The sequence below is a fragment of the Leopardus geoffroyi genome, chromosome C2, assembly GCF_018350155.1.
Source record: "Leopardus geoffroyi isolate Oge1 chromosome C2, O.geoffroyi_Oge1_pat1.0, whole genome shotgun sequence".
Taxonomy (NCBI): Eukaryota; Metazoa; Chordata; class Mammalia; order Carnivora; family Felidae; genus Leopardus; species Leopardus geoffroyi.
In genome coordinates this window covers 130,218,134-130,244,289 of record NC_059333.1, presented here as the reverse complement: position 1 = coordinate 130,244,289, position 26,156 = coordinate 130,218,134, and the positions used below count along the sequence as shown (strand labels likewise).

The window sequence follows — 26,156 nt, the reverse complement described above, 5'->3', positions numbered from 1 at the left end:
TCAAATACTTATACTTTTTACATGGCACTTTTGCAATCTACTTTACACTTATCAGGTATTGAGGCATCAAATAGCTTTGTGAAACAAATGACAGATAAAGATACATGGTACTTGGGGCGCCTGGGTGGCTCAGTCGGTTAAGCATCTGACTCTTGGTTTTGGCTCAGGTCATGATCTCGCAATTCGTGGGTTTGAGCTCTACATTGCGCTCTGTACTGGCAGTGCAGAGCCTGCTTGGGATTCTCTCTCTCTGCCCCTCCCCTGCTCATGTGCTCTCTCTATCAAAATAAATAAATAAACTTAAAACAATAATTAAAAAAAAATACATAGTACTAGTAATACGATGACAATACCACAGGATAGACAACCACCAGAAACAGTGGCATTTTCTCAGGTATTATTTTCTCCCCCCCTCCCCACCCCCAGGTATTATTTTCAAAAACACAAATAAGTTGTTTTCATTGGAAGACCCAACTTTATGGAAAACAGTCTTAGAACGAAAAATTTTTTTTAACTAGGCTCTACACCCAACATGGGACTCCAACCCACAATTCTGAGATCAAGAGTTGCATGCTCTTCTGAGCAAGCCAGCCAGGCGCTCCTTAGAATATTTTAGATGAAATTTTACAAGGAATGCATATTTTCACCTGTTTAATAATCTTTTCCACATAAATATAAATTTTATATACTCCTTCTGTAGGATCTCCAGAGTGATCAATGATCTGGAAAAAAGAAAAAAGTTCAACAACATCATGAAAAAAACAATAAGAGGAGGAGGTGGTGATGGTAAATACTTCTATAGAAGTTATATGTCAGGGATTATCCTAAGTACTTTACATATTAGTTCATCTGTCCTCACAACAATCCAATGAGAGCGACACTATTACATTTTTTTTTTCAAGAACAGAATTTAGCGATTCATCACTCACATAACACAGTGCTCATTGCAACCTCATTACCCTCACCCCTTTAGCCCTTTCCCCCACCCAACACCCTGCCAGCAACTCTCAAATTGTTCTCTGTACTTCAGAATCTCTTATGGTTTGTCTCCCTGTTTTTATATTATTTTTGCTACCCTTCCCTTATGTTCATCTGTTTTGTATCTTAAATTCCACACATGAGTGAAATCATAGGGTATTTTGTCTTTCTCTGACGGACTTATTTTGCTTAGCATAATACACTTTAGCTCCATCCACATTGTTGCAAACAGATGCAAGATTTAATTTTTTGATCACAGAGTAATATCCCATTATATATATACAAATATACCACATCTTCTTTATCCATTCATCAGTTGATGGACATTTGGGCTATTGTCGGTAGTGCTGCTATAAACATTGGGGTGCATGTACCCCTTCAAATCAGCACTCCTGTATCCTCTAGATAAGGTATTTACCTAATAGTGTGCAATTGCTGGGTCATAGGATAGTTTCTATTTTTAATTTTTTGAGGAACCTCCTTACTGTTTTCCAGAGTGGTTGCATCAGTTTGTGCAAAAGGGTTCCTTTTTCTCTACATCCTTGCTTTAGCTATTAGGGGGTCTTTTCTGGTTCCATACAAATTTTAGGATTGTTTGTTCTAGCTCTGCAAAGAACGCTTGTTATTTTGATAGGAATTGCATCGAATATGTAGATTGCTTTGGGTAGTATTGACATTTTAACAATATTTGTTCTTCCAATCCACAAGCACGGAATGTTTTTCCATTTTGTGTGTGTGTGTGTCTTCTTTAATTTCTTTCACAAACTTTCTATAGTTTTCAATGTATAGATTTTTCACCCTTTGGTTAGGTTTATTCCTAGGTATTTTATGGTTTTGGTGCAATCGTAAATGGGATTGATTCCTTGGTTTCTCTTTCTGCTGCTTTATTATTGGTGTATAGAAATGCAACCATGGGGCACCTGGGTGGCTCAGTCGGTTGAGCGTCTGACTTCAGCTCAGGTCATGATCTCATGGTTCGTGGGTTCAAGGTTGGCATCAGGCCGCTGATGTTAGCACAAAGCCCGCTTCAGATCCTCTGTGGCCCTCTCCCTCTGCCCCTCCCCCACTTGTGCTGTCTCTCCCAAAATAAATAAATAAACTTAAAAAAAAAGAAATGCAACCAATTTCTGCACAGTGATTTTATATCCTGCATCTTTGCTAAATTTGTGTATCAATTCTACCAGGTTTTTTGTGGAGTCTTTTGGGTTTTCCACATAGAGTATCACTGTCTGCGAAGAGTGAAAGTTTGACTTCCTCCTTGCTGATTTGGATGCCTTTTATTTCTTTGTATTGTCTGACTGCTGAGGCTAGGACTTCCAACACTATGTTGAATATCAGTGGTGACAGTGGACATCCTCAGATCAATTTCCTAGGTGTTCAAAAGGGTTTGGTGCTGATCTAGCTGCAATTCAGGGATAAGACAAACTCAGGGTCTCCATGGTGGTCCACTATCTTCAGACACAATTACTTTTAATTTTTTTTTTTTTAAGAGAAAGTGTGTGCCCAAGAGGGGGAGGGGCAACGAAGAGGGAGGGACAGAATCTCAAGCAGGCTCCATACTTAGGGCAGAGCCCTACATGGAGCTCAATCATGTGAGATCATGACCTGAGCTGAAATCAAGGCTTGGACACTTAACTGACTGAGCCACCAGGTGGTATTGTTAATACCTCAATTTCACAGAAGAGGAAACGGAGGCAAGTTATGCAAACTGTTAGAGGTCACACAAGGGGATTTATTGTGAACAATGGGAACAGTGTTGCAATAAAACAAAAAATACATTTTTTTCACTTACTTATCCAAATTCTGTCTTATATACATCCATACACCACTCAATATATATGACCTTCAAAATACATCAAAATCAATTTTTATAATAATAAGACTATAATTCTATAAAACAAAAAAGCAAAATGGTATTCTGCTATGTAAAACAGTAGTCTTCTGAGTTTTCTGAAAGAAGAATGCCCTACCTATAAAGAACATGTGTGTTGCTAGTAAATGATTATTGGATAAAATTAGAGTAGGGCAATGGTTTTATGAAGCACATCAAGTGAACCAGAATGGAAGTTTATCCTATGTTTCCATTTATAATCATGGTAGACAGATCTTATTTTACTCCTATTTTATAAAATAAATTCATCCCTCTAGTGTATTAATTTTAAAAATCAATTTACAAATAGAATAGAGATCTGAAAGAAAAGTCAGTATCTTTCCTCTTAGGATCTAGTGGACTAAGCTCATACTAATGTAATTAAAGCAAATAATGAAATGGTTCTGGAGATTATAACAAAATACACTATTTTGTGTTGGGCTCTTTAATGTTACATTGGGCTCAAGCTTTTTTCAATACTAAATGATGTAAAAAAAATGCTTGTGTTCACATTCGATCTTATTTCTTGAATGGGCACAGAGAAATAAAAACAATGTCAAAATCCAAGTTGTTTTCAACTATATTCTTTTTTTTTTTTAAGACTTTATTTTTAAGTAATCTTTATACCCATTGTGGGGCTTGAATTCACAACCCTGAGATCAAGAGTTGCATGCTCTACTGACTGAGACTGCCAGGTGCCCCTTAACTGTATTCTTAACACAACTGTAAGAATTTTTAAGTTATCTCAGTGTGCAGTAAGGCAAAGCCTGTAATCTCTATTTTAAATATTATCCCACCATGCATGTAAGAATGGTCAAATCTCTCATACTCTTATTCACTGTTTTGCTTTTCCCAATGCCCTTAGAAGAGGTTGCTATGAAAAGGCTCTTTCTTACACTGATCCTTGGTCAACAGTAGACGAAAGGACTCTGCACTTGGGGAGAAAAGCACAGGAAAAAATCTGATTTTTCCACTCATAGATCATACCCTTTGTAGCTGTGTATTGCTATTTATCCCTTTCTTTTTCTCATAGTCGACAACTAAGTCTATTGGCTCTACTGTCAAAATTTACCGATTCCTGTTTCTCATCACTTCCTCCACCTCCACCCTGGTCCAAGCCACCAGCATCTTTCACCTGGTGACTGCAAGAGCTCTCCAACTCTGCCTTCCTTCACTACACGGCAGCCCAAGAACATCCTTGTCAGAATCGTATTTCTTCTGCTGCTGCTTAAAGTCTTCCAATGACTCAAGTAAAAACCCCCAGGTAAAAAAAAAAAAAAAAAAAAAAATCTCACTCCCAGTAAAAAAAACAAGGTTTCTATAGTGATCTCCGAGGTTCTTTACCCTTAGCTCCCAGTCACCTGTCCTATTAATCTCCCCTTACTCACTCCCACCTCATGGCCTTTGCTCTAACACTTCCCTTGGGCAACCAGGTTCTTAAAAAAATAACCTTCTGAATTTTACCTTGGCTTTGTTGGTCTTGTTCAGGTTAGAAACTTGATCAATCAATTGCTGGATGGAGTTGGAACTGACTTTCCCATCCTCTAAGCGATGATAAATTAATCGTGGTTTGCCTTCAGTGTTTTTCAGAAAAGCTTCTTCGCAGTCTTCCAATAAAAGGCTAGATTGGAAATCAGTATTTCTTGTCCTACACTGCACTATGGCAGCAAACAATCAACCTAAGTGTCAATAATGGCAGTTTAAAGCAATGACAAGGGGCCAGAAGAAGCCCAGGGACAGAACAAGGCACCTTTCCAAAAATGGATGTTTTATAGCTCTGTTCCAGCTTAGCCAGAAAATATAACGCATTCATTAGCAGACAGAACAAGTACAATAAATTCTGCATTAAATTGAATCTCAAAGCATACATAACTTTAATTTTTCAAATCTAACAACAACAACAAAAAAAACTCTCAAAAAATACTGCAAACATGGCTCAAAATAATGGACCAGACTCATGAGACTTTGCAAATAAATGGAAACCTAATTCCACTTAGAAATAAATAATTTCCAAATTAAAATACAACTATTATCAAACCCAGTGCTTCAAGATTTTTCTCTTCTCTAATCTGTTAGCCTTTCTCATCCAATGAACGACCTGAATCTTTATACCCAAGATACAGTATGAGAAAGATCCAGAGGCAGATGGGGGAGGTCAGATGGCTAGTAAAATCTTAGCTGAAGTACAGGGTTAAAAAAAAATTCTAACTTTGCTACAGGGTACCATAATGACAGTTTTTATTATTCCTATTTAAATTCTAGAAAAATCTTAAAATAACCTACCAGTGTTTTCTACACGGCAAGGAAAATTACAACCAATTCCCCTTTCTAAAAAGCATTAAATGAAAGATTGTCTAGAGAGGCAAATTAGTGTGTGTATGCAAGGGAGAGCTATTACATGATTCAAAATTTACATAATATATTAAAATACTAGCCCCAATACAAAACAGAGTAATGTTCTATCATACATCTCTGTGCCAATCCAATCAAACCAAACCAAGGAACTTTTCCTTGTTCAAATCATTCTGACCATGTTCTATATAATTTTTGGATTTTGGTTCTTTTGTTATTACTTTGGGAGAAAAGTCTGTGGTACATGTGAATACTAAAGAATGGGCCACCGTTCAGGCACATGTTGCTATTTCAAAATCACTCCCTACAAAATTGACACATGGGGCTCACATGAAATGATATGACATCTGGGATTTGGTTCAAATTCTTTGGTGGGAGGGAAGAATATGGGGCTACTGGGTACTGCTCAGGGGACATGATTCTAGAGTCATCTTTTGAGAAGAATGGGGGAATCATCATGAGAGGTGAAGGAACAACCTGAGAAAAATAAAAGCTCTATCAACCCTTGTTTACGGTGTGAAGCCTACAATTACTGCCATATTTCTTGACAGCCATGAAATAAACATTAAGGAAATAAAATAATCAGCAGATGGAATATGAAAAATTAAAGCAAGATAAAGGCAAAGCATAGGTGAAGAAATGATTAAATTTTAGAAATTAAAATTCTTATTCTTTAAGAATAAAGTTTTTAAAATGTAAAATAAATAAAATTTTAGTTAAAGAAGATAAGCTGAAATCTGCCAAGCAAAGTAATAAAACATGAAAGAAATGAAGGATAAAGGGTAAAAGATGAAGGGTAAAAGATTAAGAGGGATTTAATATGAGAAAGATAGAAATAAACGTTAAAAATGTAAAAATAGGGGTGCCTGGGTGGCGCAGTCGGTTAAGCGTCCGACTTCAGCCAGGTCACGATCTCATGGTCCGTGAGTTCGAGCCCCGCGTCGGGCTCTGGGCTGATGCCTCAGAGCCTGGAGCCTGTCTCCGATTCTGTGTCTCCCTCTCTCTCTGCCCCTCCCCCATTCATGCTCTGTCTCTCTCTGTCCCAAAAATAAATAAACGTTGAAAAAAAAAAATTAAAAAAAAAAAAAAGTAAAAATAATGTGCAATATTTTATTAACTAAACATGGATAAAAGGTAAAGAAAAAACAAGATGGTTTAAAGGATTAATCCTTTAAACCAAACAAATGACATATTACCACCTGAGATAAAATACTACCCAGATATTAAATAATAAAACAGAATATATCCTTAATAAATACAAAAAAATAACAGGAAAAGAAAAGGGGCGAGGGAGGAAAAGAACCCCAACTAAAAGGGAATCAAGTGGAAAGAATCCTTGAAACTTGTTTGGGTGGAGGCTCATTGACCAAGTGGTTCCTTGGCCACTGGGCAGTCTTAAGGAGCGATGATGGATCACACTGCAGGGTCTCTGGTAAAGCCTAGGGCTCCACATACTTCTGCACACAGTTGAGGTCAGAGTTGGTCCTCAATAAAAGGAAAAATGCTCTGGAAGGGTTAAATCCAATCAGACAGCAAATGTAGAAAGAAAACCTCTTATTAAATATATTTTGTCTTCTATCTATGTATCTAGTTGGTTAAAAAAAAATCTTTATTTGCAGACTAACTCATTGGTGTTAATTATATTCACATCACAAGAAAATTGCTCACTTTACTGGAATTAAGTAGTAAGCTCCTCAGAGAATTAAAAACTTGATTTAACATCTATATAAGTGTTCAAGTAGCTCTCAATTTGTATCTGAAGAAAGAAAATAATGAAAGTTAATGCAGATTATTGAAATCAGGAGTTGCCAACTTGCTCTATTAGGGCCAGTGAGTATACAGTTTAGGCTTCATGAGCTACACAGTCTTTGTTGTAACCGCGGTACTTAACTCTGCTCTTGTAGTATGAAAGCAGCTGTAAAAATACATAAATAAATGAATATAACTATGTTCCAATAAAATTTTATTTATAAAAGCAGGTGGCTGACTGGATTTGGCCTGAAGGCCATAGTTAGCTACCCCTGATTAAAATGATCTTTGCATTAATGATGCCAACATTAGGACCTGTTAATGCAAACAGTGTAAAGTTCTTAATTCTTTGTTTCTGTATGAAAAGCCAAAACATTTATTGAATTTTGTGGATTGTTTTTGATTATAAGGATGCAATTAGAACTTATCTTTGAAGTTCATTTGGCAATCTCAATTCTTTTTTTTTGTATTTTATTTATTTATTTATTTTAAATGTTATTTTTTAAAATTTACATACAAATTCGTTAGCATCTAGTGCAACAATGATTTCAGGAGTCGATTCCTTAGTGCCCCTTACCCATTTAGCCCATCCCCCCTCCCACAACCCCTCCAGCAACCCTTAGTTTGTTCTCCATATTTATGAGTCTCTTCTGTTTTGTCCCCCTCCCTTTTTTTATATTATTTTTGTTTCCCTTCCCTTATGTTCATCTGTTTTGTCTCTTAAAGTCCTCATATGAGTGAAGTCATATGATTTCTGTCTTTCTCTGACTGACTAATTTCACTTAGCATCATACCCTCCAGTTCCATTCAAGTAGTTGCAAATGGTAAGATTTCATTCTTTTTGTGGCAGTCTCAATTCTATACAACTCCTACACTTGATCTTAGTCAAAAGGCCAAGAAGTGATCAATTCTATACAACTCCTGTAATAAATGACAGAATTTTCAGCTTACCTTGGTAAGGTTAAATGAATGAATAAAATAACTAATGAACTCTTCTCAATTTCCCATTTTCTAACAGCAAGGTATTGATTTTCAAGATCTATTGGAAAATATATAGCGTGGAAAAAATATCCCATTGTCTCACACATTCTTTTAAGTTTAGGTGAATAGTCCTAAAAAGAAATTAAAACAAAACAAAACACAAGAAATTAAAACATAATAAAAGCACAGCTTATATAACTAAAGATCTAGTCAGCTTCATACTACTTAAAATAAAAAAGCATGCTTTAGAACAGGTTATATAGAATATTTTTTTAATTTAAAACTTAAAAATATAATTATATTTTAAAGAAAATCTTTAAGAGAAAAGGCAAGTTTCCCTTAAAACAAAAATATATAAGCTTAGTAACTTGGCTGTTTCCTAGCTCAGAAAATAATTTATTTCATAATAAAACCTAAAACAATGGAAGAAAAATATTGGCATAATTTCCTTTGGTATTTATTTTTGTTATTATTATTATTATTATAAATGATTTCTGCTTTATTGTTATAAAGAGTAGAAAACCCAAATCCATGAATCTATATTGTAAAAAGTGTCCACCATGATATATTAGAACATTAAAGCAAACAGATATAAATAAAAAAATTATGTTGGTCTATAACAAATTAAGTTACTAAGTAATGATGAGCATTATTATGCAATAAATGAGTAATTCCCTCAACATCAGATTGGTAATAACCTATATTCAGTTAGTGAGTAGAAACTTTGGTTTTCAAAATATTTTATCTCTCAACCCAAGTTGAACAATATCAAAAAGCAAAGCTAAATAAATTCATTAATCAACAATCTTTTAATCAATAATGTTAATATAGCAGGTATAGCATGTGACATGCAGATTTATTTAAAATTCAGTTAGAACAGTAATAGGCAAACTTTTTCTGTAAACGGCAAGTATTCTTACAAATTAGTAATAGCTTAATGACTTGATATTTTAGCAGAGGTCCTTGGGGTTCATTTAGTCTCTAGTGATTTATTCCGCCATTGTAGTATGAAGCAGACATAGACAGTGTGTAAATGAATAAGCTGTGTTCAGCTTAATAGTGTGTAAATGAACACTAGCTGTGTTCCAGTAAAACCTTATTTATAGACACTAAAATTTGAATTTAATATAATTTTAACATGTCACAAAACATTCATCTTTTCATTTTTTTTCCAACCATGTGAAAAGGTAAAAAGCAATTTTAGCTTTCGGTCCTATAAAGACAGGCTGCAGGCCAGATCTGGCCCACAGGCTGGAGTATGCCTGCCCTCTCCCTCAGGTTAACCCCGATGACTGCCTTGAAAAATTAAAAACCATGATAAAGATTAAATTTTGTTATAACCTGAAACAGATTCAAGGCTAGGGCTGGCAGATATTACCTAAAGCAGGCGCTATCAACAAGGGTCTTAAACGCTGTGCACAATGTACAATAAAGCATTCATCAGAATTAAGTTCCAAAGCCTTTATTTGAATACACTGATAAAACTGAGCAAGATTTTCTCTTAAAAAAAGCCCAAATTCTTCTTGCTCTTTAAGACATATAATCTGATAGGTAGTAAACTACTTGGTTTAGATGTAGTAGTGTCATAAATAGGACACAATATTAACTTGTATTTTAAATCAGTGAATAAAGAATTTATAAATATCCTCACCTTAAGGAAAAGATCCACTTCAGGCTGGGTTTCATCTGTATAAATGAGGTAACATCTGACAGTGTTACTCCACAGAGAATGTGAAAACAATGGAGTAACTTGTAATAAACTAGCTACAGCAACATCCCAGTCATCTAAAAGTAAAATTTATCATGAGTTCATGAAAAAAAATCATCAAAAAACATTTGACAAGATGTTTAAAAGTCTTTTAAAAGTCTGCAAAAACACAACAGGCAACATAGAATGCAATCTGATCTTACTCGTTAATAATGACACACCTTCTGGAATAACATATTAGAAGGCAAACAGTTCTTTAACCTCAAATTCTATCCTTGGACATAAAGTAATCAATGTCACCCAGGGTCCTTGCTGAGGTACCAGTGGTTCCAGTCAATATCATGAACCTATGTTACTTGAGCTGTTTAATTAGTTTGCAACTGTAGGAGGGCCTACATTTGCAGGCTGGCCTATACTTTTACCTACTTATTATTCTTGAGATATATTAAGTCAAAAAGAAACTTTAAGAATGGCATAAAATGAAATGCTATTTAGTGAAAAAGAACATTTTAAGACATATTTGGCTAATTCAAAAGGCATAATTAAACACTTTTCATTTTGCTGATAATCTTATAGTTTAAGAAAAAAAAAATAGAGCTACTTATAACATCTCAGATCTGCACTGGCATTGAAATTCTGAACAGATCTCAGAGCTGTTTTGGACACCAAATTATATAAAAATAATGAAAATATTCTTCTGACTAAGGATACTACATTGCATAACTTTGTACTCTATTCTGCAGCCTTCTCTAACCTTTAAAAGCATCAAAAACACAGAGGGAAAGACTAAAAACTACTGTTTCTCAGTTAATCTATATTACACTCTCAATGATCAACTGAAACCCCTGAGAATTCAGACCAGAAGCGAAGTTTTTAGAACCTGATTTGTCAGTCTGGCCAGGGAACACCATCTGATCCTGATGTGAATTACAGAACTTACTTAGCCCTGCTCAGTGACAGCACCGGTAAGTACATGCTGGTTTGACAGTGGAAGACACCCAGAATAAAAATCTCATGCCTGGTTGATGGTTGTTTTCCCAGCACACAAGATTACAGCATAGGAACAGTCATTACCATTAGCCAAAGTAATTGGCAAATGGCTTGTGTTACCTCTGTTGACATTTGCAAAGGGTCCTTCCACATCTATAGAACTATGGGCAAACTCAGGACCCCTGAAGGACTGCTGAAGCTGGATCATACTGCCTATGGAAGGTTCACTTCCCAAAGCTCCTCCAGTCCAGTATTCACACTGGGTTCCAGCAGCTATAAATGCAAGACATTTTATCTTGTGAAAACCAAATTACTGAATGTTCAAAAACTTATCACATATACTACACAGGATTTCTAATTAAAAAAAACTATAATATTATATACAACAAATACCCAAATATTCAATCTTTAATGATTTTGAAAGTACTTTGTCACCAACTTTTGGCAACTTCTAAGGTGCTGGTTAGCATAATTCTGGTTGTCATCTCAAACTCAAAGAGGGGACTAAAGAGAGAAAGATGAAAAGAAATAAACGATATAGTAACCAAAGGAACTGTAACAACTGTGAGAAGTTAAAAATATCCCCATACAAAAATTCTAAACAAGATTTCTAACCATATAGTTTAGGCATCAGTGTAAAATTTGAAGGAAAGAATTTAAAAGGAAGACTATTACTAGCACACCTGTAATTAACATTGGTAATTCATTAGGATGTAAGCTAAAGATGTAAAGAGTGCCCCCTCTTTAAACTTCCAGAGAAATAAAATTAATGTCTGAATCAGTTGGTGCTTATGAACACAGCATCTTTGACTAAATATGCATATACTAGTATTTGGACTCAATATCTGGCAAAAATAAGATCATTATTTGTAGGTCTTTGAATGTGAAATGAATGATGTTCCCTCAGTATCCTTTCTTTATGTTCAAATCAAAATATGAAGAAAGACCTAGGAGGAAATACTAACTTGTTCTTATTAACTTGCCAAGGCAATTACGATATAATAGTTTTGAAACACTGCACATTTTAAAACATGTCAACACTGAAATAACCACTAAGACTAATGTGGGGTCAACAAGAGGATCCTCTTAGTCACTCAAAGCCATTAAGAATCACTTCATTTTTTTCCCCTTCAAAAGTTAGTAATAAAAATCCCAGAATGCTGGTCAGATTCCAATGGTTCTAAAATGTAAACTAAGAGGGAATTGTCAAGTTGCCATATTTCACTCCCAAATCAGTTTGTAAGAATAAAATGCAGGTTCCTGTAAATGAGAGAGTGACTACATTTTTCTACTGCATTCATCAATAGAATATTTTTCATTTTTCAGTATCAGTCACAGTTTATTATTATTTTCTTAGAACATGGTAGACCCTTGCCTTCTATGGCTCCAAGCTTTATTTCTAGAAAAACATATTTTATATGTTTAATTACAGAATATAAACTTTTTGAATAGCTTACGGGACTGCCCTGGAAACCATTTAGTGGAATATCATGCAGATATTCTAATGGATGGTTGCAAAGAATTTATCATTATGTGGAAAAATAATGTAACAGAGACTACCAACTATCCTCCAATATCCATTCTCCCCTTCTCCCTTTAGTAACAGAATTTCCAACTTTACGTGGATACATGACTCTCCTACTAATGATTACACTCTCCAGTCTTCCTGAGTGTAGTGCTGGCCAATGCGGTATCAGATTGTGCTTCTTTCTTTCTTTCTTTCTTTCTTTCTTTCTTTCTTTCTTTCTTTCTTTCTCTTTTTCTTTCTTCTTTCTTTCTTTCTTTCTTTCTCTTTTTCTTTCTTCCTTCCTTCCTTTTTTTTTTTAAGTTTATTTCTTTACTTTGAGAGAGAATCCCAAGCAGGCTCCACACTACCAGCATTGCTGCTAGATGCAGGGCTCTAACCCACAAACCAGGAGATCAAGACTGGGCCCAAATCAGGAATTGGACACTTAACCAACTGAGCCACCCAGGGGCCCCTTTCAGATTGTGCTTTCAAGGAGAGGAATGAATTCCCTTCCCTCTTCCCCCAGCCAAAATGGAGATATCACGGTGAGACCTGAAGGAGCTGAGACCAGAGAGAGAAAATCTATGGGGTGAGGTTGGCAATGCAAGTCAGAAGAAAACATGGCTCTTAACAATGTCATGGACTTCATGGAAAATTGCTGTCATAACACCTGAGAAAGAGGCAGAAAGTGCAATTCTGTTTATAACAGCAACCACTCACAACTAAAAGGATTCAACGTTGGCTCTACAATATCATTACACCTATAGTGAAAACTTAAAATATTATAAATAGGAAGTCAATTTACCAGTAACATCTGTACAGTTGTCATCTGAATCAGACTCTCCAGGATCAAATACTTGGATTCCCTGAGCCTGGAGCCTCTGAAGTTTACTTTCCAACTCTCGCTTAGCCCTCAGTAAGTCCTGAATTTCATTCTCCTTGGTCTCCCTAAAAATCTTTAAAAGACAGATGTTAATTTTGAAACCTCTCCCATAATCAAAAGGTTGTGTCATCAACTCTTAACCAAAAAAATCTTTCACTCATGAAACCAATATTCAGTTCGGTCCTGACCTGTAGGATGAATAACTAAAGTAACTCTACTGTTTTGTAACTGGAACCCACTGGAATTTGGGCAGGAGGCCTGTCTGTGCCGTGGGGCTGTTTTGTGCACTGCTGACGTTTAGCAAATTTGTCTCCCTCCCACTAGGTGCCAGTAATGCCCTGCCATACAAAACATCCCCAAATATTTCCAAATGCCTTACCCCCATATAGAAAGACTTTCTTTTCCCCAAATCCCTATTGCAGTGCTCACTTTTTTTTTCCTTGAAATGATCTCAAGTTTACTAGGTCCATCTCAAAAATGTAAAAAGTGCTCTACTCTAGTTCTTAGAACCTTCAGGACTACATCTACTTATTCATGCAGCATTATAGAAACTTTTAAAATATGTTGTTTTTATTCTGCATCACTCTGCAGGTAAAAACATAAGGCATTTACCTTGAATTGCCTTTTCACTTTATCTCTGTCATGTTCAAATGTTGCTGCTCTCTCCATTGCTTGGTATTTTGCTTCTAAAGCACTTTCCTTTTCCCGAAGTATCTTCTGATATGTTTTTTGAAGCGCCTGAAATAACTGACCTTGTTATTTCTAACAAAAATAATATTCCTCCCAAATTTTTCAGTATCTTACATATATATTACATACATACCTTAGAACTGTACCAATCTACTTACTATTTTACCAGTTATCAAGGACTACATATTGCCATTTTATTCAAACACATAATGAATCATGAAAAAAATGCAAACATGCTTAACTATAATAAATGAAGACACTTCAATGTTAAGCTTTTAATGGAAATTAGTACTGTGAATTGAAATTGAAATACTGTGTCAAACTCTTAATTTTCCCTATGGCACAGTTTTCCCATCTGTAAAAGAACAAAAAGTATATGAGGCGCCTGGGTGGCTCAGTCGATTGGGCGTCCGACTTCAGCTCAGGTCACGATCTCGCGGTCTGTGAGTTCGAGCCCCGCGTCGGCCTCTGGGCTGATGGCTCAGAGCCTGGAGCCTGCTTCCGATTCTGTGTCTCCCTCTCTCTCTGCCCCTCCCCCGTTCATGCTCTGTCTCTCTCTCTGTCTCAAAAATAAATAAAACGTTAAAAAAAAATTAAAAAAAAAAGTATATAGTTTGTAAGTCTTAACTTGAAGGATAATTAATTCTGTGTGACCAGGCACTTCCTGGCTCCATGTCTTTCTCATTTTGCTATCCCCAGAGCCCCCTTGGTGCCTGTCACATTGAAGGCCTCCAGTAAGTGTATGACTGAATGGGTTAAATAAATATGGAAGAGGTTTTTTTTTTAATGCCTAGATATATGAGAAAGGAATCAAAAAGGCTGCATAAAAAAATGGGTGGGTTAGTTAAGGAATCAGTTTAGACCTCAAGATAATACTAAAATGCATAGTGAATTCTACTCAACTTTCAGAACTACTACATAAGGTAACAGGAGGAACCTGAGACTGGCATTTGTCAGCTCTTACTGCACTCTGCCCTGGTTGGTCCAGCCTTCTTTTCTACCCCCCATCTCACAGCCATTTCCAATGTGCAGCGTCCATTAGACAATAGCTTCGATGCATGAAATCAGGTATCTGAAATGCGTTAAGGTTATACAATGCAAGCTATTAGACAATAGCTTCGATGCATGAAATCAGGTATCTGAAATGCGTTAAGGTTATACAATGCAAGCGCATTAAGACTGCCCAGTAGGAAAACTGGGCAGTCAACAGATAGACTGGTAAGTAATTCTTCCCAGATAACAGTCTAATTTTACAACAGCTACTAGGAAAGGTGCCTAGTCTAGAAGGAAGGAGGATTTTTTTTTTTTTAATGTTTGTTTATGTTTGGGGGCGGCAAGGAAGAGAGAGAGGCAGAGGTAGACACAGAATCTGAAAACAGGCTCCAGGCTCTGAGCTGTCAGCATAGAGCTGGATGCCAGGCTGGAACTCATGAACCTTGAGAACATGACCTGAGCCAAAGTTGGCCGCTTACCCAACTGAGCCACCCAGGTGCCCCTGAAGAAGGCTCTTCTCAGAAAAATCAGTGTGAGGTATTTATTCAATTCCTACTGTGATGAGCCCAGAAACACTTGCGCTGTCTAGAAGTCTCTTCCACAGTTAAAAATAAAAAAAAAGAGTAAAACCACAACCCTCAGAGAGGCCTAAAACAGATGACACAAAGTCTGAGAAATTTGCTCACAGAAAAGCAACCTCTTGCTTTACATACCATTTTAATGAGTCAAAACACATCTCCTAGAGGGAGACCACGCAATAATTGTTTTTCTGAGTAAATTAGTCAAGTGCATTAAGAGCATTTGACTACACCTAGGGAATGTTTTCAATCAAAGCAGTTAGGATGGTGAAAATCAGATTTCCAGAAAAATTCACTTCAAGATCATTAAAACTCAAGAGCTCCACACGAAGAAACTGAGAGATATATTTAAGGGGGCGGGGAGTGGAGTTAAAAACTCCTAGGGAATTTGATGAGTTGGCTTCAACAGATGTCACCAAAATCTTTGTGTGTCTGTGAGCCCTGGGTTAACCTACTTCCCTGGAGCCCCCTGCAGATTGGCATTTGCTGCTTCAGGACACGTTCAGGCTAATTGTTTCAAGGTGTCTGAATGAATGAACCAGAAATAGAAAAGGGGCGGATTAGTTAAGGAAATCAGTTTAGACCCCAAGAGAATGTGTCTCTCAAATTAAAACGCAGAGCGGTTCCTAGCCAACTTTCGAAACTACTTGGTTTAGAGAGGGGGCAGGATGGACGAAGGACGGAGTTAGGCGTCCAAAGCCCAGCCTGGCAGGGCGCGGGCGGGGCGGGGGGGGGGGGAGTCCCGACTGCCCCCGCCGCGCACGCGGGCCGGGTGTTACCTGCAGCTCCGCCCGCAGCCGCTTGTTCTCCGTGTCCAGCTTGGCCTCGCGGCGGCCCATAGACAACAACTCCTGATTCTTGCTGACCCGGAAGATCTCATATTCCTTCTTCAGCCGCTCGTACTCGGCCGCCGCGTACTCCAGCTCCGGCACGGACGAGCCGGTAGACTTGAAGCTAGCTCCCAGCAGCCCGCCGCCGCCCGCTCCACGGGGCAGCGACCCGGGCCCGGCCCCTGCCGCCGCTGCTGCAGCGCCGCGGCGGAACGAGCTGCGCAGCAGGCGGGCCTTGGGCTTCACCTCCACCGGGATCTCGCAGGCCTCGCCGCCGCCCGCCCCATACGTGTCCTCTATCACTTCCCCGCCAGCGGGGCTCACAAGCGACGAGGCGGTCCCCATTACGCCTGAGGCCGCTCCTACCTGCCAGCGGGGTACCAGAAGGGGGCGGGACGCGGCGAAAGAGACGGGGCGGGGCAGCAAGAAGGGGCAGGGCAGGGCGAAGGGGCGGGGCGAACGGGATGGGGCGTGGCAGCAGGACGGGGAGGGGCGGAGCGCAAGGCGTGCGGGGCGGGCGGTGTAATACGGGTGGGGAGGGGCAGCAGGACGGGGCGGGGCAGAGCTCAAGGCGGGCGGGGCGGGATGGATGGGGCGTGGCAGGAGGGCGGGGCGGGGCCGAAAGAAAGATGGACGGCCGCGCGTGCGGGACCTATACTGTACTAAGTCGGGGGCTACGGACCAGCGCGTGCATGGCTCCTCTCAGCAGGGTCTTCTCGGTCCCAGGCCCCCTGACGAGGGCGTGCCTCACAGCTGGCAGGTTGCTCTACCTTAGCGGCTGCTGTTCCTGTTCTGCCGCCGTGGGAGACCCAGCGCTCCTCTCCAAAGGCAGTTGGGAAATCTGAGAAACGTACTGAGCGCCTGCTGTGTACCTGTCACTCTGTGTTTCACGGTATGCAAGTAGTTGGAATGGCCAGCAAGACATAGTACCACACAAGAAAAAGCTTTTAGACTTTACAGCCTGAGACCACCAGGGACAATCTTTAGACAAGGTGAGGTTTTTTGACTTTTTGTACGGATTTTAGAGACTGCACGTCAAAGGAGATGTGGGGCATATCACCAAATAAAGGGAAAGATAAGAGTATTACGGTATTTGGGGCAAGGGTGGGCTCTAGGTGATATGAAAATTTTCAGAAGATGGGGGAACTGTTTTAAATAAAGTCAGGGAAGGGGTAGGGTTGACGTCTTTTACCCTATCTTGGGTTCTTGCCCCTGCGCCTGCTAACTTGGGCTTCTAACCTCTCCAGGTTGGGAGGCCTACAAGAAAGTATTTGACTGACGCTCCTGTGAACTGTATGTTGGTACTCTTTGGACTTGGTAAACTGTTAAAAGTTGGCCTTTTTTCCTCACGGGTACTTTTGTTAGGTTTTTCAAAGACCCCTCTCCCCCTCATAATTAAAAACCTTGACCCAGGCTGGTGTGGCTCTATTCAAGCTGTTGCTCACTCTTTCCCCAGCTGGAATCCAGTGATACATTAAACATCCTTTCTGCTGATGTTTGTTCAGATCCAAGATAATCCACTGGTTCACTTGACCCAGAGGCCCACATCTGATCCACAGGTGTTACAGGTCAGGTTTCCTGGGAAGCTGACTCTGAGATGGAGACAGCCATGCAAGATGTTTATTAGGGAGTGTCCTTGGGATCAACACTTATGGAAAGTAAGGGAAAGAAGCACGTTTGCGCAGCAGCAGAAGTTGAGCTTTGCTGCATCTCAGTGGAGGCCTCAGTCAGTCCTCAGAGAGTTCTGATGCTGGAATGGCCCTGTAGAGTGGTCCTAAATTGGGGTGCAGGGCTGGGACTTTATACCCTCATACCAGCCAGTCATCAGCAAGCTCTCTCCAGCCAAAGCAATCCCCATGGGGACTCATAGTTGAGGGCTCTCTGCTGGTATGACTTCCAGTGGCAGGAGGAACAAGTCTTTCAGTCATCACAACATCTACCACAGTAGGAAACACAATCTTTTCCCTGAAGAACTCTGGGAGTGCAAGCCAATTCTCCACCAAAGTAGCTAGTCATCCTTTCTCTTACCCTTTAGATTTTCATCAGGAGGGAATCAGACACCAGGCCATTACGGTTCTTCAAACTCCAGGAGACACATATTAAGTTTTCAGATTGTCTCCTGAGATTAAGGGCATCATTACTACCATCCCAGTACCTCAGGAACTCTCTCCCTTTTAAAGTCCCTTCTGATCTCTAATTTCCAATCCTTGTACCCTCAATGGGGATCCGTGTTTTAAGGATCATTCACTAGGTTTCTGACCACCTCCTCTGAAAAATTCTGCATCTTAATCTTGCACCTTCTTTGGAATGTAGCTCAGTTGAAGACTTCCATTATTATTCTTGCATATAAAATAAAAAGCCATCACCCATCCCCTTTAAACCAGTAACAAACAAACTGCAGTAAACGTCCCACAGCTTGTGGAGTGAATTCAGATTCTGCATCCTGGTACTGAGTGCCTGAAGCAATGAGTCTCTCCTTTCTTCACTTCTCATCTATACAGTAACATCCTTCTACCCACATTACTCTATCCTAGTCGGGCTAATTTTCTTCTCCTCAAGCCAATAGGGTTTCTATTTCCTTTCAGGACTGTCTGCCAAGCTCCATCTCTTTCAACATCTACCTTTGTTCCCTCAGAAACTTGCCCTGGATAATTATACCTTTTGAGTGGATCATATCAGTAGTTTCAACTCAGTAATCCTTGCCCCCCATGTGCAAAGTACTATACTTTTCCTGACCTTATTCTTCATTCATTGTGTCTATCAATCTTGGTCTTTCAGTAGTTGTTTTTGTTATTGTTGGTATGCCATTTGTTGCTTAGATTCATCCCAGCAACCCTTATTGACCTCCTGCTGGAAACATAATGTAGCACAAATGACTGATGACCCAAAGAGATGTTAAATGTGGCTGAGTTCTCAAAAAGCATGTGAGTCGTCTCTGCCTTCCTTGATAACCTTTAAATAGTTTTGGCAGATGCCCCAAAACACAAATCCAAGTTTGCTGAGATCATGGAGACTTTTCCTTTCCCCATATAGTAATTACTAGCTGCCTTTCTCATCAAGGACACTGTGTATACTGCATGCATACTGACCTTGGATAACTGTTGGTTAATGCCTAAGCCACCTAACTGGATGAGCCCAGAGGTGATCAGATCTAGAGTACTAGCAGGTACTCAGCATAATAGCGTGGTTGGTTTTCAACGGATTTCTTAATTGTAAAACATCACAGAATTTAGTCTAATGGTAAGTCTAATTTTCAACATCATAATTTGTTTTTCTTCTTTATGCTGAATTTAACCTACATACCTCAGTTTGAATTTTGAAAGGATAACTTTGGGGGTGCCTGGGTGGCTCAGTCGGTTAAGCATCCGACTTTGTCTGAGATCATGATCTCACTGTTCATGAGTTTGAAGCCCATGTCAGGGAGCCTAGAGCCTACTTTGGATTCTGTGTCCCTTCTCTCTCCTCCCCTCCCCCTGCTCGCTCTCTCTCCCTCTCCAAAATATATAAACATTAAAAAAATTTTTTTAAATAATTTAAGAAAGTATAACTTTGAATACAGACGTATGGTGAGGAATAAAGTCTCCGGCAAACAGCTTATGACTAATGAAAGATGGCTACAAATTTTTTAATTACTCCTTTTATTGTAAAGTGAAGTTTATGAGGACAGGCTATATAATTTGTGGGACCCAGTGTAAAATGAAAACGTGTTGCCCTTTGTTCAAAAATTGTAAAGAATCTCAAGATGGCAACAGAGCATTAAACCACAAGCACAGAGCCCTTTTGTGTTGAGCACTTGGGGTTCTTCATGGGTTGCACAGCCATGACTCCTGCCTGTTTATGACTCCTCCCCTTGAATCTGGTTGGGCTCTGTGACTGCTTTAACCAGTAGACTATGGCAGATATGACACTGTGCGAGTTTCTGAGTCCGGCACTTGCGAGAATGGCAGCTTCCATTTCCTGTGTCGTGGAACAGTCTGTCTGGGAGACTTCAGCCACTATGTAAGGAAACCTACTACCTCACATGGGACTGCCAGACTGGAAAGGTTATGTGTGGACATTCCAGGCAACAATCATGGGAAGTGAAGCCATCTTGGACTCTCTGGAACAGACTACTTGCTAGTTGGATACTACTAAGTGACTTTAGTTAACACCACAGGGAGAACAGAAGAATCACTCAGATGATCTCTACCCAAATTCCTAATCCAACAAAATCATGAGATATAATAAAATTGTTGTTAGTTTAAGCCACTGAATTTGAGGTAATTTCTTCTCACATCTGGGAGAAAGATTTCCCCGCATTTGGTGAAAGTAGCTTGTAAAATTAATGCTACCACCTTTTTAAAAATGTGATTTGTAGAATAAATAGCATTTGTGGTGGTGACTGTGTATTTGGTTCTCAGACTATGAATCTCAGAATCATTTGGGACACCCGTTAAAAATTAAGATCCACTGAATTTTAATTTCTGAGACTGGAGCTTGCAAATTTGCAGGTTTCATTAGCTCCCAGGTGACACTTATGTAGTTTAAGATCTCAGAACCAGTGAAATTGCATAAAAATTGTGGCTAGGGATGACCTAATTCCTTGCTACTCAAAGTGTGATCTATGGACAGGAGCATCAGCATCACCTTACAGCTTGTTAGGAGTCAGAGGCTCTGGTGCCGTCACAGATGTACTGAATCACATGCAGAGTAAGAAGATCTCCAGGTGATTTGTATATACCTTAAAATTTGAGAAACTACTATAGAACAATGTTTTTAATGTTGGTTGCACATCACCATCACTTGGAGAACTTAAAAAAAAAAATACTACTGCCTGGGTCTCTCCCCAGAACAATTAGATCAAAATCTCCAGAGGTGGGGATATGGCCATCATTATTTTTTAAAAGCTCCTCAGAGGATTTTAATCAGCAGTCAAGGGGGAATACCAATGGCTTCATCCTCTGCTGTCTCATTATTTCCAACATGTGTGCAATCCACCTTGGTAACTGTCTTGGCATATGTTTGCATACATCTAGCTTCCTATTGAAGGTTTCTTTCCTTTAATCTCAGTTCATCATAGCGAGTGCACATGCGATTTTGACCATATTGTTAGTATTGTGCTTCACTTTTAGAAATAGACATGGTGGGGCGCCTGGGTGGCGCAGTCGGTTGGGCGTCCGACTTCAGCCAGGTCACGATCTCGCGGTCCGTGAGCTCGAGCCCCGCGTCGGGCTCTGGGTTGATGGCTCAGAGCCTGGAGCCTGTTTCCGATTCTGTGTCTCCCTCTCTCTCTGACCCTCCCCTGTTCATGCTCTGTCTCTCTCTGTCCCAAAAATAAATAAACATTGAAAAAAAAAATTAAAAAAAAGAAATAGACATGGCATTACAAGTGGTCACTATATCCCCCCAAAAATCTGATTGGAAATGCTGCATAGGGTAATAGTGCTTGGAGAGCAAGCAACTTTACAGAAGGAAGGGATTCTAATTCTCATTAAAACTGCCAATGTTCTCCCAGGCCATTTAGTCCTGCTCCATTATACCATTCATAATCAGAATCAGGAATTCTGATTCCTGAAGTCCCTTGCTACAAAGTCTATATGTATGACTCGGATTTCAAGAATTAGTAAACAATGGGCAACATCTAATCTGATTAAGCATCTGTGATTTAACATTTCTACCATCAGGGGGCAGTATAACTCAGGAAAAATTAATTTGGCTGGTAATTTGTATATATAAAAAAGAATCCTCATATGAAGATAACATTTTATTTTTTATTTATTTTTTTTGAAGATACCATTTTAAAGAATTTAGTCAAGTGTTGTTTTCAGTAGTGATCATCTACATTGCCTTACTTAGTTCCCATCACAATTAATAACACTTGTCTGGAAATTAGTCCTGAAACAGACAAGAGCATAGTTTGGCAAAGTTTTTTTCTGTAAAGGACCAGATAGTAAATATTTAACTCTCTGTGGGCCATTTGATCCCTGTCTCAATTACTCAACTCTGCCATTATAGCATGAAAAAAGCCATACACAGACATCAATGAATGGACATGTCTGCATTCCAATTCCACTTGGTTTACAAAAACAGATGGCAGGGCATATTTGGCTTGAGGGCTGTAGTTTGCAGACCCCTGAACTACAGGGACAATTTTCAAACCTGGAAAATTTTCAGAAGTATCTGGGGAGCTTGTTAAAAATGTAGAGTCTTGAACCCCACATCAAATCTACTGAATCAAAATATCTGTGGACCAGGCCCTGGCATCTAAATTTTTTTAAGTCCCCATGTGACCCTGCAACAAATATGAATTTAGTAACCATTAGGCCAAAATAAAGTTAACTGCCCTTTTTGGGAATTGTAAGGTCCTCCTTGGCATTTTATAATATTTTTAGTATCTGAATACATTGTAAAAGATATATATGTGGAGTTTAGGGTTAGATTATCCTATGGGTGCTATCAAAGTGCACCAGTGAAGGCCTCATTTCTGTGTAAATGTATTGTGTGCATGGTTTGGGGTTGTTTTGTACCACAGCACATGTTAGCCCATCCTGACTGGTAGAGGGGCATACGGAATTAGTTTGAACAGGGAAGGGGAGGAGACTGAAGAAAATGGAAAAGGAGACAGAAGTGTTTAGTGAGATGGTGGAATGTTGTGCAGGATCTCTCCAAAATGTCCTAAATCTTCAATAAATTTACAAAATTTACAAAAAAGGTGGCTGTGATTGAATTTTTGATTTTTTTTTTTTTTTTTTTTTTTTTTTTTTTTTTTTTTAAGAAATTGGGTAAGGAGAGGAGTTTAATGCCTGGATGAGTACAAAGGTGAAACAAAGGCAACACAGATGTAGTGGGCAGGGAAGTTGGGTAAGAATATTTTATGTATGGAGTATCCATTCTTCATGGTGTGTGTTCTCTGAAGATAGGGTTGCCCTGGGCTTTTTACCTTGGATTAAATAAATATATGGGTATGTAGAAAGACATGCTCTAAAAAGAGTTGCAATGGGTTTTCTTAAGAATATGATAGCAAATATATTTACTAGTGGTCCTAAAACAGATCACACATTTTGGACACTTATTTAACAAATAAAGCGATTCTGTTTTTCCAGAGCAGAAGCAGCCTCGGAGGTGCAGGAAGCCATTTATTTCTTGCTTGCTGAAAAATGTCCCTTTGTTTCTCAAGTTCAGCATTTTTCTTCCCCCCTCCTTCTACTCACATTCAGCTGTGAAGTTGAATATAACCTTTTTTGTTCTTTTGAAGTTGAATATAACCTTAATTTTTTTTTTAAATTGAGCCACCCATTTCAAATCTGGCAGCCAATGTCCACTTTAGGCTGTCATTAGTGACTGTCACTTCTTACCCACACCCATGACCCACATGGCAGGAAGCAGGCAAGGAGCCAGATTTAATCAGCTCCCACAAAGGAGAAATGAAGTGTTTTCTCTACTGTATAAATGTAAATGTGAAAAAGGATGTGCCTTTTCTGACTTAAGTCAGGCACTGAGGAGAGTCAGCTGAGATCGGTAGTTGTAAGAAGAAATTTTTGTTTCTTCACAAGTAATATGTGAATAAAAACAGCAGGTTTTAACTTTCAGAGTTTAAAATGTAGAAGAGTTTATCTTTTAGATATGATTTATTCATGGTTATGAAATTTTACTAACTCTTATAAAACTGATGGGAGTTATTTGAGTTATTGCCTCAATCTGTAAGTGAGTTGTGTTCCAATGATTAATTTAATAATCTGATATTTAGTATTTGAAGCATATTTTCTCAAGAAACAATGTTAGATAAGATGGTTATTGTTTCATCTCAGCACACAGAATACTATTTATGGTAAGTGCAGAATAAAAATAATTCAGATGCCATTGTAACATGTCATCTATAGAGCCATGCTTTCAGCATATTAACTCAGATTATCTAGGAACACATCCATCTTTGGGTTGTAAAATCTTAGATATCACCTCTGCTCATATTTGTGGCTTGTTGGTCTCCATGAAGAAGATAACTACAGAAGGCAATAATAAAGAGTAGAGTGGAAATAAATGAAATAGAATGGAAAAACAATAGAAAAGATCAACAAAATGAATGGCCGGCTGGTTTTTGAAAAGATAAACAGCATTGACGAAATTTTAGCTAGACTTGAGAAAAAAGGAAGACTCAAAGAAAACATAGAGAAAAAGCTCCTTGACATTGGTCTTGGCAGTGATTTTTTTTGGATATGACACCAAAATCACAAGCAACAAAATAAAAAATGAACAAGTGGGATTACATTAAATGAAAACGCTTCTGTACAGCAAGAACAAAACAAAACCAACAAAATGAAAAGGGAAATAGGCACGTGGGTGACTCAGTCAGTTAAGCATCTGACTCTTGATTTCGGCTCAGGTCATGATCTCACAGTTCGTGAGATTGAGCCCTGCGTTGGGCTCTATGATGATAGTGTGGAGCCTGCTTAGGATTCTCTGTCTCTGTCTGTCTGTCTGTCTCTCTCTGCTCCTCCCCTCACTTGCATGTGCTCTGTTTCTCTCAAAATAAATTAACACCCTAGGGAATGAGAGAAAATATTTACAAATTGTATATCTGATAAGGGGTTAGTATCCAGAGTATATAAGGAACTACATATACATGGAACTTAGACAACTCAATATTAAAAGCATCAAATAATCTAATTTTTAAATGGGCAAAGGACCTGAATAGGTAATTTTCCAAAGACATACAAATGGTCAACAGGTACACAAAAAAGTATTCAATACCACTAATCATAGAGAAATGTAAATCAAGACCACAATGAGATACCACCTCACACTTGTTAAAATAGCTGTTATCATAAAGACAAGAGGTAATAGGTGTTGGCAAGGGTAGGGAGAAAAGGGAAACCTTTTGCCCCACTGTTCGTGGCATTATGGAAAATGGTATGGAGTTTCCTCAAAAAATTAATAGAAGTACCAGCAATCCCACTTGTGGGTATACATCTGCAGGAAATGAAGTCACCATCTCAAAGAGATAATCTGCACTTTGTGTTCATTGCAGTGTTATTCGTAATAGCCACAACATGGAAACAACCTAAATGGATGGATGCTGGTGGATGAATGAATAAAGAAACTGTGGTACATATACCCTGTGGGATATTATGCAGCCTTAAAAGGAAGTCCTGCCATTTGTGACAACACAGATGAACCCTGAGGGCATTATACTAAGAGAAATAACCTAGACAAAGAAAAATACTGCATGATCTCACTTATATGCAGAATCTAAAAAAGTCAAATTGATAGAAGCAGAGAGTAGAATAGTGGTTACCAGGGGTAGGGAGGTAGAGGAAATGGGGAGATGTTGGTCAAAGGGGACAAACTTTGTTATAACATGAGTAAGTTCTGGGGATCTGATGCACAGCATGTACAGCCCTGTGACTATGGTTAAGAATATTGTATACTTGAAATTTTCTAAGAGAATAGGTCTTAAATGTTCTTACCACACACACAGAAATGGTAACTATATCAGGTGATGGGTGTGTATATACTAACCTTCTTGTGGTAGTCGTTTCACAATTATATATATATATATATATATATATATATATATATATATCATATCTCACATTGTACACCTTAAACTTACACAATGTTATTTGTCAGTTATATCTCAATAAATCTGGAAAAAGAGATTCCTCTATATACTCATCCACATAACTAGAGGAAAAAGAAAAAAAAAGAGATGATTTCTAAGTGTCAGAAGGATAAAAATTTGGAGAAACTGCAACTCTGTGCACTGAGAATATAAATTAACATAAACACTTTGGAAAATTGTTCATAGTATCTCTTAAAGCTGCATATCCTACCTATCCTAGTCCTAGGCATAATCCTTACTCAAATGCACCAAAACCATATACGAGAATGTGAAGAGTACTATTACTCATGACTACCCAAGTTCCCATCAACAGTAAAATGGACAAATGTATGGAGGTATATGGTCACAGACAAATACTACACAATAATGAAATGAATAAATTATGTCAACAGGTAGTAACATGGTTACATTTCCCAAATATTGGACAAAAGAGGCAGACACAAAGGAGA

At 38.6% G+C, this 26,156-nt stretch overlaps 1 protein-coding gene across 4 annotated transcripts in view; it reads right to left on the bottom strand.

Moving 5' to 3' along the window:
• Positions 1-16,529, bottom strand: part of NPHP3 (nephrocystin 3) — a 44,342-nt gene extending 27,813 nt beyond the window's left edge. For 2 of the 4 annotated variants that reach the window (XM_045503620.1, XM_045503621.1), the window contains exons 1-8: positions 16,059-16,529; positions 13,631-13,756; positions 12,941-13,091; positions 10,749-10,901; positions 9,582-9,715; positions 7,901-8,061; positions 4,313-4,469; positions 648-722 (exon numbers count right to left, since the gene is read on the bottom strand). In XM_045503620.1, the coding sequence (XP_045359576.1) occupies positions 648-722; positions 4,313-4,469; positions 7,901-8,061; positions 9,582-9,715; positions 10,749-10,901; positions 12,941-13,091; positions 13,631-13,756; positions 16,059-16,454 (1,353 nt within the window). In that variant the 5' untranslated portion in view covers positions 16,455-16,529. The remainder of the gene's footprint in view (positions 1-647; positions 723-4,312; positions 4,470-7,900; positions 8,062-9,581; positions 9,716-10,748; positions 10,902-12,940; positions 13,092-13,630; positions 13,757-16,058) is intronic. The other 2 variants (XR_006718732.1, XM_045503619.1) reach the window with 2 other exon arrangements.
• Positions 16,530-26,156: the final 9,627 nt, after the last annotated feature.